The following is a 16,609-nucleotide window of genomic DNA, read 5'->3' as shown; positions in this document are numbered from 1 at the left end:
ACTACGCGACGTGTCAACGCGCCCATACACGACCACATCATCTTGTTAAACGGCGAAATAGCAGCGATATTATTAAAATAGGACCGAGTCTACATGTATTAAATATATTCTTACCCCAATTCAATCTAAACTTAATCGAACAGCATAAAAAGAACGGTTTATTTGTTCCTCTTGGAGGAATTGCCATATCATGCGAGCGAAATCGAATCGCGCATTGGAAAATTAGCCAAAGCTGTGCACCACAACTCTTGGGAGATAAGACTGGGACGTAGATAAATACGATCACATACACTATTCAAATACTAGTATATTTCGCGCCATTACAGACTTGCGACGACGAAAAATAATAAAAAAAAAATAAAAAAAAAAAAACCAAAAACAAAACAAAACCGGGGCGAATTTTCAACTCCGTCGCTGACGCCGGAGTAATAATAGGATTACTTAATCACTACTATGTAAGTAATGAAAACATTTCCTAATTCCTGAGGTTCATTGGGCGTCTAAAAGAAATTATATATATAATTTATCAGATTCTGGTTGGTTGCATGTTTTTGAAGGGCAAAAGTCTTCCGCCAAAATAAAATAATTTTCTGTGGCTATTATTTTCTAGAAACAGGATCGACTAAATCCTAATGAATTTCCGATGCTTCTATAGTCATATATTCGTTTGTTTTATGAGATAAGTTCAAATTGGCATTGATTTCTACGTGTACGAGTGATGAGTTTTATTTACAGACCTACATAACACATTGAGGAGGTTCTACGTTGGGTACGAGGTTGGTCAAGACTCAATGTGCAAGTACGTGGTAAAATATTTAGTCATATATATATATATATATATATATATATATATATATATATATATATATATATATATATATATATATATATATATTGATGGGCTTAACCATTGCCCAACCCCGGGCTTTCTACAGTAGTGGCCACATGGAGATGAGGATAGATGATATATGGTTGACAGTGCTCTCACTTTTAAGGATAATTCTTTAGAGATTGGAATTCTGAAAAATCTTGAGGATCTTTCTATGGAATTTCGGTTTTTGAGGAATTTTTAAAGAATTTTTGAATAATTCTACGAAGGACTAAAAAGGATAAAAATAAAAAATATCAACCAAAGCATACATGCGTGCAACTGAACTAAGATGTGAACATGATACATGCATCATTTCTTATATCTTTGTAGTTTGTACGTTCGCTTATTGTCAAATGTACATATATATGGCCTGTCTCCCGTTAAATAGCCCTGGAAAGTTACAATTTGTAACTTTTGTAATCATTTTTTTCAATCAGTTTTATTTTCTTGAAAAAAAGAAAAACTTTGTAACCCAGGGCTCTCACATCCTATTGTTTAGAAATCCTTAGACTAAGGACAAAAATTCCTCAGATTGAGTAAAATTTCCTTAAATCTCCGGGTTCCCAGATATTAAGCCTGAGACCTAGTGTAGTTTACTAAAAAGGCGGGAAAATTGTTTTGGCTTTATATTAGTTAAAACTCAAACAATTCCTTAAAAACCCTCAAACAATTCCTTAAAAAGGTGAAATAAGATCAAAATTTCCTTAGTTTAAGGAAATTTCCTTAAAAGTGAGAGGTGAGAACGCTGTTGTAACCAGGCCTGGCGAATTTTCGCGCTTTTCCTATGGAAATTGAAACAGCTATGGCGGGAGTTTCGAGTTCTTCTTCGACGAAGGGAAACGAAAACAGCGCGTTTACTTTACCTTGGCGCGATAGCGATGTTATTTTGGTTGTTCAAGATGTGGAACTTCATGTGCATAAAGCAATGTTGGCACTACAATCCCCTGTTTTTGAGGCAATGTTTAATGGGCAATTTCAAGAAGCCAAAGCAGAGCGTATACCTTTACAAGGGAAAACACACAAGTGGATGCTGCAATTTATACGTCTCTTGTATCCTGCGAATATGACTAAGATGAAAGTCCACATCTCAAAGGAGAACGTCTTTGAGATCCTGAAGCTTGCAGACGAATATCAAGCGGCTAATGTTATTAGCCAGTGCCTCGCTGAGGTAGAACTTGCTCAACTAACTAATGAAAATGCTTTAAAATTACTGCCATATGCTGCTCAATATGACCAGGCTGCTCTATCGATGTTGGTGAATAAAGTTGCGAAGCGTATCCCAGTGGAACAGATTGGAAAATTTGTACCAAAATTGTCAGATGATAAACTGGCGCTCAATTTATTATTATCCAAAGGTCGTATTCTGGAAAGAATGGTGCTGGGGAGTTTCAGGGTTATTGAAACACTACTGCGTTTTATTTGCAAGAGAGAGACAGCTACTAGTTTGATGTGTGGCCATGTGGTAAGATTATCTCGATATGAAGATGCTGCAAAATGCCAGACGTGTATTGCTACCTTTCGCACAACATTTATTGATAAAGCAATCAATGTGGTCCTTGCTGCAGAGTCCTCCATGAGCAATGATGACAAGAGAGTACGTGCCAAGTTATTAGGAACACTTTTAATCCAAGTGTTTAATTACAAAACCTTGTCTGGGGACAGCTCAGTTAGTGAAGTCTCAAGATAAGTTGGTTTCCATGTTTTATGCTGTTTTAATGCTGTTTGACATTTTATTACATTCCAATAAGCATTTTGTGAACAGTAGTTTTCCAAAAACATTGACATATATGCTATATGAATATAACATGTGTTGAAAGATAATGGGTTAATACTAAAATTTGTTGTGGTTCCTAATGGCTTTTAAAAATACAGTATCATCTTTGTTTGTAGAGATCATAGGAAGGTTGTTGTAAATCACTTGTGATTTGAAGCAGATGTTCCCATAGGTAGTTCAATGTTGCCTATTTTAGGGGTCTGCATACACAAATTGTGTTATTGTATGTCACTCATGATGACTGCAGCCAGTAGCGTAGCCAGCCTGACAATTTGTCCCGCTATGCTAATATTTTAGTGTTCATTGACTGTGAAAACAATAGATTTCTAAAGACATGAATAATTATAATACTTCGAAATTTACATAGCGGGACAAAATCGTAAGGCTGGCTTCGCCACTGGCTGCAGCACAGACTGAAGGCCCTGTTACATGGTGCAATTTTTCTTGCAACTTGCAATGCAATTCCACTTTTGAGAGATGTATATTTAGGAACAACGAAATTTTACTAATTTTTATCTCTTAGAAGTAGAATTGCCAAAAAAAATTGCACCATGTAACAGGGCCTTGAGAGGGCTACTGATATGAAATTGCAGAAATTTTCACAACCAAGCACAAGGCTAACACATAGAGTAAAGACCCAACCAAGTCTCAATTTCGAGTTCACCTCCACTGGAATCTACGATGCTGCATGAAACCAAGCTCCATACACTCTTTTCTTAACCTGTACTGTAAAAACAGTAACCAATTTAAATTGGTTACCTTAGATTCATTCACTAGAACCAATTTTTTATTGAAAACGTGGTTCAAACAACCAATTTTTGGTAGTTACCTAATAAAGTTGATCAAAAAGAGATGAATCTAAGACAACTGATGGCAATCATGTTCATAAAAATAGTCATGTAGGACATCAGGTTAATGAAAAATCTTGCGATACTGTACCATTTGGGATTAATTGCCATAATTTGTTTATTGGTTCCCTTAGATAGGAATAAATTTGTTCGAGAGGATTATGCTTCTGCGACTGACCAATTAAATACCCTAAATTAAAATCGAAAATTGACCGAAAACTATAGCGAATGTTATGTCATTCCCTCTACTCAACAACGTATGTTTGCGTCATATGACCTTCTGAATTTCAGCATTTCAGGCTTGACGGTTTCATTTTGTTTGGCTTTATTCTTTTACATGAATAGTAGTTACGTATATGGACAGCATTTAGTTTAAATACTATATGAACTATGTAGTACTTTAAAGATATATTTTTATGTTCTCTTGACAATATGATAAGCAAGTGCATGTAGAGGTCTTATTTGTCTTAATATTGAAATCCAATGAGTTGCTTGAGTTCATCTAATTCCCTCTTTTTCTTGTCATCAGATGTGTACTCGGCATCGTTTTCTGCTGTATCAAAAATTTCCCTTGCTCTTATGGCTTTATTTTTGCAATGTTCCATACATTCTCTTTCCTTTTCTGCGTTCATGACAATGTCTGATCTTTTTTTCTCACACTCTTGATAACATCTTCTGTACAAATCTTTCGATTCTCCAAGTGCAGCAAGCACCAACATAAAGCTGATAAACCATATGACGCGAACCATTGCTGAAAGGTTGTTCAAACGAAACATGACATGCTGACACAGTCACACGCAATTCAAACGACAACAAAACAACATAGTCTGAATTGAAATTACAAAGAACGAACCCGACAAGATAAAGAAAAAGGATTGTTACAATATATAAATACGATGTATACGAATATATAAATTTTTTTCTCTACCCACTGTGTCATAATTTTATCACAATCTCGCCCTGAACTGCAAAACATTAATTTTATTACTTATTTTTACAACGTTTCATTTTTTTCTCAACTTACTTTGATATTTTTCTTTTCAAATATTTTTGCAAAGAACTTCGAGTTTGTTCTCGATAGCCAGCCAGCGATAATTGAACTGGTATCCAAGTCGCAGCGAGTCTCTTTTCAAGAATGAATGTCGCTGTGGAAACATTAAATTGTTTGAAACAATCTTGATATGAGTAATATGATTTAATGATTACTATTGTTTAGAAGGCAGTTTTAATTACGTCCTTAAAATACGTGAAATACTAATTTAAATTTTTAGATTGAATTAACTTTTTACATCATGCAACCAAGCAATATGGCAAGGCTGCCACGTGTAGGGAATTTTCCCTATGTTGGATCGATGCTTCTTGTATAGGGGGTAGGGAATTTTGTATAGAGGAGCGTAGGGGATTTCTTTCATTTTGTTTGTTCATTTGTTTTCAGTTTGCGAAAATGGAATTTCCTCTTTTCAATGACGAAAGCACACGCATAGACGAGCACGACGCTTTGTTACGATACGGTTGAAGTGGAAAACAGCCCTAAATTGTTGACTATATATATAAATAAGGTTCTATTGGCACTGTTTACAAAGCTGAGGTACGGGGATAGCCGACAAAAGAGTGATAAGAAACAGATGCAGTTAAAACATAGTGTTCGTACATTCCAGTCATTGGAGAATGCAAGGATTTTAATTTACACAGGTTTTTCTTCCACATAGTTCTCATATGGGGAATGTGTTATAAGCAATGTGTTTACATATTTTGCATTTTGTAATATGCATGCATGGAGTAAGTTAGTACGTTGTGGTAGATTCTTTACACCATTGTGGATTGTCCTCCTATGAAGAAAGAATGAATTGTGTTATAATTCTCATAGGATAAATCTGACGCTCCCTCATCTAACTAAATCCGCCTAATATTCAGTACGCAGGTACATCAATCCTTGGTAAAATTTGCTTGCATGCACATTTATTGTAAGCTCAATTGATATAAGCTGACTGAACTGTTTTGACTCAATGACTTTAGCTCATAACGAATCTCGTAAACTTTTTCCATAGGACCTCTCCCGCGTACCACATTTCCTAGGAAAGGGCATAAGTAGCCCAATTAGATGAATTGTTTATTCGAAATAGTAATACGTAAAGAAAACTATCTTTACATTGATGGCGATTCATCAAACAGGGGGGGGAAGGAAAGCACGATATTTCAGGGGTAGGCATATATTCATATATCAGTTCATGTTTGAAAAGAAATTGATCATGGAGAACATGAATATATAAATATGCGTTTCCCTAATTATGGTGCTTCCCACGCCACTGCTTAGAACGCAAGCTCGTTTTAAACACAAAATCGTATAATTTTTTGTTTACTAACCAGTTTTTTTGTTGCTGAGACAATTTTCGCAATGAATTCGAGAGAACATGACGCGAATTTTTGGTGTTTGTTCATTTTGGATCAAGTTACAACGACACACTGAGCAACAGAAACACTTCTCGTGCCAGTATGACTGTAATTCAGCAACATATAGACAGATATCTTTTTCTACAGGCAAACGACAACCGCTGCAAATGTAAACAGGGGATCTTGATCGTAAAATCCTTTTAGGATGATGGTAAGCTTGGTCGGCTTCTGGTTTTAAATTAATGTCGTCGGAACTAGTTACACTCGGCGATTTTTTCGGACGAGTTTTTAGAATGGAATGCAAACCAGAAGGATTTGCTCGAACAGGGATTTTACATTTTTGGCTTTCATTGAGCTTTTGATTGACATCCTGTTGTAATTTTGGTTTGGCTGATGATTTTTCCTGAAATCTTCGCTTCAAATATTTTTCTGCTTCCTGAGCCAGAAACTCTTCTTCAGCACGCAGTGTGTCAGTTATCTCGGAATAGTCAATCCTCTCTGCCTGATCATGCATCTTAAACTCTCGCAACATTTCATTAACACGCTCTTGTTTCCCGTTTCCAACCTTTTTTGCTTCCTTCTCTTTTCTGAAATTTTCTTTTTTAGCATCCATGTCTCTCTTCTCAGCCTTGTCTTTCCAATATTTTTCTTCAGCAGCAACCAGTTTCAACAGTGCCCGATCATGAACAACATTTGGAGTATTCGATCCGCCTTGGTCTGTTGACGGTTGCGTTACCTTTGGATTCATGTATTGTACACCCCGGGCATTGGAACTTTTATGTTTCTCTCTTAAGCACTCGTATTCATTTAAAAGTACCTGACTGTCATTTTCAGATATAGTTTCTTGACTAACAAACGAACCTCTTTCGCTGTTTGTGCCTTTTTTACTTGAATCATCTCTATCACCCATCTGTTGTGACGACGTTAACAAAGTTTCGAGTGCTACCTCATCATATACAGGTAATTGATTATTGTTCTCGTCCTTAACGTTGACCTTATTTTCGCTTCTCTCTACCGTCTTCTTACTGGATGACTTTCTGGCATCAATATCTGACATCCCTGTCGATGTATTTGTTAAAGAAGCTATTTGTTTTCCCGTGGCACTTTTCTCATGTGAATTACGACGTTTTTGTGTAATTTCATAACTTCTGTTTGTCTGCATATCTTTCGAAGTTAGAATTGGGCGATCAATATCAGCAGCATGTACACGTGTTACATGTTGTTTGAAAGAATTTTCACGTTTTCCTTTTGAGTAATCAACTTCTCTCGCGGTAACGGTGGATGATTTTCCTTTATTATCCCTGGCTCGTCGTTGATGTAGTTGGCTCATTGACACGTATTCTGTCTCTTTCGGTTTCTTTTTATCGGATTGACTCGGTTTTGATGCATCGGCTTTGTCAGCATCCTCCAAAGGCATAAGGGCTTCTTTATAACTCGGTAAACGACGCTGAGATGACGAAGTTTTTTGAGTCGAAGATCTTCTTGGAGGATGTTCAATCGTTCTCTCAGATGTTTCATTCGCTTTTTGATTCATCTTTTCCCAATTGACATCACCAATTTTTTCAACACCTCTTTCTTTCTTTGCAGTGGTAATCTGTTCATTATTCTGCCTTGTCTGTCTTGCGGGCATTGTGGCGTATTTACCAATTGACTGCAAATCCCGTCGTTGAATGAACTTTTGGTCCATATAATTTTCAACATGTTTTACCTCAGCTTTTTGACACACCGGAAGCGATATCCTTTTCGTAAGAGGACGCTCTAAATAGTTCCCTTTGATTTTTTTACCATCAGTTTGCCGAAGATGAGGAACTGCATACATATCTTTAGTAGTCCTGGACTTTTCCACTACACTTTCCTTTACTTGATCTTTAGGGTAGTGATCATTGTTGACATCTATACTTTTCATTAATGATGATTTGTCTTTTTCAATGAGCTTTGGTTCACACTCTCTCTTAGAGAAATTCGAAGGCTCAGATTTTCTTCTCTGCCGATTCTCCAGCACGTACGTTTGCTTTGTACCTCGTGACTCACGATTTCTCTCAGAAGGCGAAAGAGCTTCCAGTGATCTGTTTGGCTTAGTCATGTAATCCTTTTTTCTCTCGTAACTTATATTTTCCTCTACGGATTTGGAGTGCGGCAATTGCCTCCGTTCATACGATACATCACTTGCATCAAACTTGGCTGGGAGCGATCGCCTATTTTTGTATTTGCCTGCATGGACCGGTTGGTCTTGTTGATCTTTTCTTTTCTCTGGAACTGACCATTGTTTAATCAAAGCTTTCACTGACACATAATCGCTTTCTTTCTTATTCTTGGTGCGGGATTCCACACTGGAACGTGTTGATGGGATTTTTTCTTGTATCGGTTTTTTATCATATTGGAATGTTCGCTCATAGGAACGGCTGATGTTAACTCGATCTTGAGGCGAACGTTTTTCTGCTTGCTTTGGAACATGTGTTTGGTTTACTTTCATTTTCACAGGTGTTCGTCTTGTGATTGAACCAGTGTAAAAAGGAATGTTGCTTCTGTTACTTGCCTGGGTGGGATCGCCTTTCGTGTTTAAGACGCCGATGCTGTGTGCTCGTTTTGCCGCTATTTCAGTCTTCTCTGAGGTTTTAAGATTGCCGACTGAACGTCGCCTTTCTCCGGTATGTTTTCCATCCCTCGTTTCACCCTACAGGTAAATAAAAACGACCAAATTAAAAAGGTGAAACTACTACGGCACAAGTCGATATATAGTCCGCAATGCATACTACCTGATTCGATCCTTGCTTTCTTCTTTCATACACAACAGCTTTTTGTTCGACATTTGCCGTCAGACGTGGGATAAGTTGACGTCTCATGTGTTCAAAATATTCCAAAGAACCTTCCCTAACACTGGAATCTTGCGAGGATCGTGGATTACGACTTATTCTAGGCCAAGTTCCTGACCCACTCAGAGTATCAAGTTCAAACTTTTTTCGATCTTGGTCAACCTAAAGATGATAGTACATTATATCAATATACTGATAACTGATTATAATATATAATATGTATACTTATTTAATATATATACTGATTATATAATTTATACATTATTGCACAAAACGTTCGCTAGCCTGGATGGATCTTGCACAGTGCAAAAGTGCAGTATAAGAGACGAACCGAAAGCTTCTGACCATGAATTTGCTGCGTCATGTTTAAAACTCGTAAGCAAAAACCACTGCATGGGCGGCTACGGCAGGCAATAAAGACGTATATCAAAAGTGGAATGGGCCTTTGTCTTCTATTCAACCGATTGCTACAAATCCTTGAAATTTTACGTAAACGTCTTCTTATAACAAATATATATAAAGTAACTTGCAAGAGATAAATACAAATCAAGATCTTATAGCACGCATTTCTTAAATCTTGATTAATCATTGTTCGATGGCTGTTTATTTTCGATAATAAAAATTCAGCCTGGTATCCAAGCGGAAACCGTCAGTAGCTAGTTGAACACACCATACATGCAGATGTGATTTTGTTAGAGAACATTGAAAATTTGCGCCGGTGTGTGTTGGCTCATTACATTACTGTCTTTAGACATTTTCGTTAAAAACAATGTCTAAACTCTTTTAAACTCTATACTACACCAAAAAAAAAAAAAAATAAAAAAAAATATATATATATATATAATTTATATTATATATATATATATAAATACAAAAATATATATATATTTGTTTTTATTACAGAGATCAATCAATACTGAATACTGTTTATCACTATGTCTATGATTACATATTTAACACTGTAAAACAATTTTATATGAATCATGTACAACAACTTCGCTTACAGTACATAAATGAAAAATGTGATGAAATAATGCTGCGCCTGTATATTTTAGGCTAGTGCTGCAAATGTAATTAAATGAACAATCATCTAAATTGATCGGAAAGTGTATATCAATTAACTTCATACAATTCAACATGCATGCACGCATGCAGATATCGTCAGTCAATACAGACGAAGCAAATCCAAAATGACTATTGTTACATGCTATTGTTACATGCATGTAAATGCAGATATATAGTGTGAAAATATATATTTTACGTTAATCAACTCGTATATGTTCATTTGAAATTTTGTGGACATAAAAACTGATATTTTATTACTAAACTTTATAGTGTCGACGCGATGACGGCATTGAGATTATTGTGAATTCCTATATTCGAGTAAAAGGTCAAATATCTTGCGTTCACCAAAATATTAGGAAACAGATTTATTATATGTTGCGATCCTTACTGACAACCAGGATTATGGTATACAGTCCAGACATATAAACTACAAACAAATATATAATAATATAACATAATAAATATATTTACCAACTATAGCAGTATCATAACAATTATTATACGACGTCTCGAGATTGGCACTCGACAATTTAGAAATACTACCTACGTCTCCAAAAATTGATTCTTAGGCTTTGTGTATCAGTTTATAATGGAGTCATCCGAATAAATATCACAATGCCATGTCCATGATGATGTTTGTGGACTGTTCGTGTGGAATGAATAAAACGATCTTATTCAAATAGCCATGATAATTCAGTCAGCTGAAGAATGTTAGAGTAATTTACGTAACCGTGGGAGGTTAATAACATGCACATAAACAATATTCATTGCAGAGCCTTTAGCCTTAAATTTATTCACATGCAACATATTTTATATTGACCTGAGAAATACTGTCACAATTTTTCAGCTCTTACGACTTACCCATTAAGAAGGATTGATTTATATATTTTACTTTGAAACATTACATCTTGCCGGCCACATTTATCATTTATCATTTATTGTATAATATACAATTATAGTGATTAGCTGCACGAAAGTGTGAAGATAGTCACGACCGGCAAAAATTGTTTTCAGTCTTTTTCAACGAGCTTCACGACCGCATAATCGTGGTGAGCATTACTAAATTTATCCGGACTTCGAGGAGGCCATCCATGCAGATTTCTTTAGAAATCAAGCAAATATAATTTAGTAGTAAAACGTTGCCCATGGGGCATGTCCCTCAACCACTTCAAAAATCAAGATCAATTTTCTAATTCCTCATTTTTTTAATACGTCTTTGCACAGCTTGCCACACAACGTTTTTTTAAAACATAGCTACTATACCATTTCTGGTGGTCTGTTTTTGTTAATGAGGGTTTCAAATGCGTCCAATTTTGGCAATGGTCCTCGGTAATCCTCAAGCGAATATGCTAATCTTCCCAACCAAAATATTGTTATCAGTACCTATAATAAAGAAGTTAAGAATTAAAGAAGAATAAAATATTAGCCCATATAATAATGAAGAAAACTGATAAATATTTGTCAGTCGTAAGTACTGATGTAGCTACGCTGATATACATTGTCAGTAATAGGACATTCATTAAGACGGTCGGTGGGAAAAGGTTGAATGGGTGGGGGAAGGTGGGGATGATCAAATGCCTGAGGGACCCGGACGTTAGGAAAAATTGGGGGTTTCATCCTCCCCCCAACCTCCTAATGAACCTTCGATCGGCACATGGCCCTGGGTTTACAAAAGATGATTACTAAAAGACATGCATCGATCATTCGATGTTGATTCAAGGCTGGCAAGAACCAGCCCAGGCCCCGGGGCTCATGCTCTTGCTGATATCGCGAACGTTTTCTGTCTCTTCTGGCCGATTTTCGTATATACTTTGCTAAACTTGATGAAATACAGCGAATCAAAATTATGCTCAGCCCATTCTGAGTATTCCGAATCACGGGTATTTTCCCTCACAAGCCTTCCTCTCGCCATCCTTGACCAGTACAACCCGCGCATTCCATGCATTACGCCGTTAGTTATTTCTATGGGCCTTGGAAACATACTATAGGGTATATTGAATATCATGCCATCATTAGGGAAAAGACTACTAACATGATTAACAGTAACATTTAATAATAACAGCAAGCCTTGTTTTTAAACTGGTGTTTACATTGCTGTCGCTAGGTATTCAAGGTCATTTGCTGCTGTTACAACGAATGGGAATAGGATGTCAAATTAATTAAATTATGGAGCGGGGGGAGGGTGAGCTGGAGTGATAATAAAAGTATTTCCAAACCAATATTTTACGGCAATTGATATAAGCTATACCAATATGTATAAATAATCATTCGACGTTTTGATCTAGGAATTTGTAAGAAAAATCATGAAAGTCGGCACGTCACATGTTTTGAATGCAAAACAAGTTAAATAGGAATCAAAACAAATTAAGATAATAGTACAAACTGCATGTTACTGCTTGTCTTGTATTGATCATATAGCCAGGTTATCGTTCACAGACGACGCTGTACACTATTTTTCAAGCAATTAAGCCCCCAGCCCTGGACTCCACTGAATTGTACATCATGTGATTCATGCAGCCCTGACAGACTAAAAAAACTGGATACATTCGTGTATACATGGATCTAATTCAACGTTAAACAATGTCAACAACATATCTAGGTGAGAGTTATACGATAGCTGAGAAAACAGACAGGAATCATATTCCTACGAGACCGCATACTGGTGCATAAGCCTCTGAGAAACAGTGATGAAGCGTATTGTCTGTCTTCTGTATTAGTCTTATCTGTATTTGTTATAATTTCATTACTCAAAATTTCTATTTATATATGCATAGTCAAAGAAGAATAAAAGATTAAAGCCAATAATAAAGAATTCCAAAAGTCTTTTTCTTCGAGGATAAGCATTAAGTGTTTTCAATCACAGGCTTGTTGAACAATGCCGGAGAATTGCTGAAGCAGATCTTTATTCTATATTCTGTGTTACAACACTTTAATTTGACTTTGAAATCAATATGAACAAACGCCAGATGTCACACATTTACCTGTTTAGCGTGCAGAAAATGCAGATCTTAGTCAAGTACTTACATTTCGTAATCTTCTGTTTTCTTCCCTCTGTTTTCTGGCAATAGCATGAAAAATAAAATATTATCGCCTATCCAATTGAGAGTTTAACAATGAAAAGTCAAAATTAGCAGTTGAAGATAAAGCTTTCGCAGTATGATATCTTGCATGAATAGATCGTGTATGCAAATTTTACATTTTTTCTCAATCCTCAACATGGAAATAAAACGAAAAGTATTGCGGCACCGAGACAATAAAACACACATTATATACTTTATTTTTATAGGGTATAATTCGAGTAGTCCCTAAGATCAGAACCTATATATATATAGTCTTATATAGCGAAATTTATCATTGAAAATATATCTCATGTGAGATTCCATAGTCATAGACGATGATCAATTCGCTTTTTTGGACTTCATTAATGTTATTGTAGTATACAGATAGCCGACACTGAAAGCACGGCCTTGCATGTAGTGGCATTTTTCAAGTTCCTAGAACGCATGTGAACGATCAAACCAGGCGCTATGCGGTCAGAGTGTTATAATTTCGATATACATGCACGTATGTAGCTTGCACTAGGATATATATCACTTACATTATGTGTGGGATATTATGATTTTGAACAGCAGCTAAATCGCTAACGTGAAATAGCTGGGATTTTTTTAGACCCATGTAGCGACATACGTTCAGAAATATAACGAGATTATCCTATAAAAAGGAAATTAATGTGATAAAAAATAGTGGTCACTTGTGAATAGTTTGGGTACTGAAAATACTAGGCCCGACGCTTTTCGAGATGTAAAATGCTTTTCAGTCAGCTCTGTTAAAAGTACTGACCATATGTTAGTGATCACACAAAAATAGAGAATCGAGCTTTTTAATAGCATCGCGATGTTCTCCTAGGCTTAGCTTATATTATGCTCCTACTTGGAATGTGTTTTAAAATTTTTCATTTTTTATTGAAATTATATATAGAAATAAAAATGCAAATAAGAAATCATTCTTCGGCACCTCGCTTTGTTAATTCTTATACATAAGCTCGTTCTCCACATCGAACTTATTGTACCGTAACATATCATTGAGCATGCGCAGGCCTAAGATAGGTTCAAATTTTTTTCCCGATATCTTTGGGTCAATAAACTGTGATCACAACTAGTGAGGCTGGTCTTATTCAATTCAGTGAACTTCTATATTATTAATTAGTTTAATGATACGATTTCAGTATTATCCTGAACAACTGCATGTACGAATGCTTATTAAAAAATAATGAAGGGGAATCAGCAACGGAATTGACAAACAAGACGCTTGTAGTCCGACACCGTGCACTGAAACAATAAGCGATACATGCACGAGATTTCAAAAGTTCCATTTCGAGTGGTCTTATTGTCAGTGTGAAATTGTGAATCCGAGATTTTGTCAGACCTTTCCACTGAGGAACATAGGCAAAAATGCAACTTTACTTTGCCCTTCGGGCAAATCTGCGTCTACAACTGAAAAGTAGAACACCTACCATCCAAGCCAAAGAACGTGGTATGTCATTAAGTTGACCAACGTTAATGCCACTCAGTTTCTCCACGAGGCTTAACAAATTAACAAGGAAAAGGTTTTGTCTTTCAAGCTACTTCAGTTTTAGCATCATCGAACCAAGGCCTAACCTTGGCACTTATAGGGGGGTAGAGGGGGGTGGAGGGAAAGAGACTGAGTATGGCGGGAAAATTTTCCGAATGGGAGATTCAAAGTCCATTGAAAATAAATGTGTTGAATTAACACATTAATTTGCATCATAGTAATATCAGTTCTAAGCCTCATGCATGGAGAAGAAAGTCGAACTTGCGGAATGAAGATGCAAGTTTACAGTTGCGAAAGAGCTAAGAAAACGTAGGAAAGTTATGTTTGTCGTAATTCTCGAGTACTGATATAGATTACAGGGCTTATAATGATTGATAACTAAAGGTATTTTAATACGATGTATTATTGTACAAGAAAAAGTTTACTTTTACCTTATCAATCCAAATATTTCTAAGTCAAATGAATGAAATGACAATTAAAAAGTAATCAGGCCCTATATTGAAAATACGTAGCTACAAAGCTACGAGGGGAAACGTTTGTGTGAAAGATTACATCCCCGGAATTTTAATTGTGGTCAACGAGTTCATGCCGCTTGTTATAAGTAAAGTATAATCGATATCAGAAAGACGACACTATCTTAGATGGTATTTCAACTATCCACTTACTTGCATAACAACCTGCCATTTTTTAGAGATTCTAGAAAATCTTCGCACGGGAATATAATTTTGGTTGCTTCCTTTAATAAAACAAAAAGTTGTTTTAATTCGGCGTTGTGATACTTGACCCATAATCAATTAACAGAAAGGCGAAAAGACTGACCTCGATCCATCTGCGTGCCTCAGTGCAAGCCTCCTGATAAACATTACACTTTACGCTGACCACCGGCATTCTTTCTGCAGCTTTCTTCTTTTTTACAGTTTCTCAAACACACGTCGATCCAGCAGCACGGAGTTGAAGCAGTCAATTCTTTGACGATTCCAGCGGGTAAAGAGTTTAAACGTGACGCACTATCCACATATTTTAGAGTGAGATTTGTCGAGAGATTTGTCACGATATTCCTTTTCTTGGCATAAAGTGAGTCGCAGACAAATTAAGTTAATGGAATCCAGTTAGTTATAGTATTGTGTATCGTATGATATAACGCAATATTGAGAAGCAGTGCTAAATCGGATGATGACCGATAAAATCAACGCATTTGACTTGAGATTTTGAAGAATGTTATGTTTGTTCGTAATTAGTAATACATCATTTTTATTTTAACAGGCTGCAGGCACGCTACTGTCAAGCATCATGTTTCACAGTAGAATTTTATGTTATGTAAATCATACCCAATCTCCCAGAACTTTTCTTGTTTTTTATACATAAGTCCATCATCCATCATTTTATTTGTTAGTGAATTTTTGTTGAACTTTTTCGCTGATAGTTTTGTTCATAGAAAAAGCTAAAAAAACTCCGAAAAAGTTAAAAAAAAAGGAGGAAAAATCACCACTGCTGTTTAATATAACATATACCACTGCTGTTTAATGAAAGCCACTGCTGTTTAATAAAAGCCAATAACCGCAGCAGAACGGGCCCACTAATTCAGTCTAAGTCTCTAAGAGCAGGCTACAGCAGAATAAGTTGCTCCGATACTGGAAACAGCAGGGAAGCTTCCCTTATGCTAGCTGGCGAAAGAAGGAGAGAGGGGAAGATGACCTTTCATTTTAAAGGATTGTGTAATTTGTGTTGATCATAACTATGGATACGAGATACATGTATTGAATACTGGACGCCGTACAGTCTGTTTTTTCTTGAAGTTGAACTGTTGTTAGAAACTGAAAATCTGATCTAAAACTTCAGAAACTGACTCTCAAATAAATTCTCTCAAATAGACCCTTTCGATATTACGTCACAACATTATCGTTATAAATTTAGAACCACCCTAAATAAGATGGATTTCTATAGATTTTCTCTCACAAACTATGTGCAAGGATATAAAACATTGTTCTTCGACACACGCATGAAAAGAAAATTTTCATTTTGACATAATAAGTGTGGAAATAAGCCATAACTCGAGAACGAGGCTTCCGGTCGTGGGCTGGTAGCCTCGTTTTAGTGTTACAGCTTATTTCCACACTTATTTGTCAAAGTTAAAAATTCTTTCTCATTCATGTGTTGAAGAAGGATGTTTTGCATCTTTGCACGTGGCTTGTGAGAGTAAAACTTGAAATGGTTCTAAATGTTTTGACTTAATTATCGAATTAAGGGTCTATATAATCTGTATTGTGCCTGGGTC

The 16,609-nt window shown here is 36.1% G+C and overlaps 2 protein-coding genes across 5 annotated transcripts; one reads left to right on the top strand and one right to left on the bottom strand.

The window, feature by feature from the left end:
- Nucleotides 1–1,452: 1,452 nt before the first annotated feature.
- Nucleotides 1,453–2,918, top strand: LOC114528059 (kelch-like protein 13). The gene has a single exon (XM_028549642.1). The coding sequence runs from the start codon at nt 1,656–1,658 to the stop codon at nt 2,556–2,558; it is 903 nt and encodes a 300-aa protein (XP_028405443.1). The 5' UTR covers nt 1,453–1,655; the 3' UTR covers nt 2,559–2,918.
- Nucleotides 2,919–5,116: 2,198 nt separating this feature from the next.
- LOC114529132 (LIM and calponin homology domains-containing protein 1-like) lies at nt 5,117–15,743 on the bottom strand. 4 transcript variants are annotated; one of them, XM_028550884.1, is made up of 9 exons: nt 15,154–15,743; nt 15,000–15,070; nt 14,276–14,345; nt 13,361–13,473; nt 12,787–12,820; nt 11,026–11,145; nt 8,641–8,859; nt 5,858–8,558; nt 5,117–5,322 (listed from the first exon to the last, which is right to left on the bottom strand). In XM_028550884.1, the coding sequence occupies exons 1-9, from the start codon at nt 15,220–15,222 to the stop codon at nt 5,300–5,302; spliced, it is 3,420 nt and encodes a 1,139-aa protein (XP_028406685.1). In that variant the 5' UTR covers nt 15,223–15,743; the 3' UTR covers nt 5,117–5,299. The 4 variants fall into 4 exon arrangements, with proteins under 4 accessions (XP_028406685.1, XP_028406692.1, XP_028406709.1 ...); XM_028550891.1 differs by lacking the exons at nt 11,026–11,145; nt 12,787–12,820; nt 13,361–13,473; ... (1 more) ...; nt 15,000–15,070; nt 15,154–15,743 and adding an exon at nt 10,234–10,450 and having other exon boundaries at nt 5,119–5,322; XM_028550908.1 differs by lacking the exons at nt 11,026–11,145; nt 12,787–12,820; nt 13,361–13,473; ... (1 more) ...; nt 15,000–15,070; nt 15,154–15,743 and adding an exon at nt 10,306–10,450 and having other exon boundaries at nt 5,119–5,322.
- Nucleotides 15,744–16,609: the final 866 nt, after the last annotated feature.

The sequence above is a fragment of the Dendronephthya gigantea genome, unplaced genomic scaffold, assembly GCF_004324835.1.
Source record: "Dendronephthya gigantea isolate DGI-Jeju-01 unplaced genomic scaffold, DenGig_1.0 000001F, whole genome shotgun sequence".
NCBI classification, from domain to species: Eukaryota; Metazoa; Cnidaria; class Anthozoa; order Malacalcyonacea; family Nephtheidae; genus Dendronephthya; species Dendronephthya gigantea.
Note: the sequence above shows the minus strand (reverse complement) of the source record. Positions and strands in the feature narration are given on the sequence as shown.

Coding starts and splice junctions, on each gene's coding strand:
- LOC114528059 (XM_028549642.1), top strand. CDS start 1,656: ATGGAAATTGAAACAGCTATGGCGGGAGTTTCGAGTTCTTCTTCGACG.
- LOC114529132 (XM_028550884.1), bottom strand. CDS start 15,222: ATGCCGGTGGTCAGCGTAAAGTGTAATGTTTATCAGGAGGCTTGCACT. Junction 15,071..15,153: donor AGGCACGCAGATGGATCGAG/GTCAGTCTTTTC, acceptor GTTTTATTAAAG/GAAGCAACCAAAATTATATT. Junction 8,559..8,640: donor GAAAGCAAGGATCGAATCAG/GTAGTATGCATT, acceptor ATTTACCTGTAG/GGTGAAACGAGGGATGGAAA.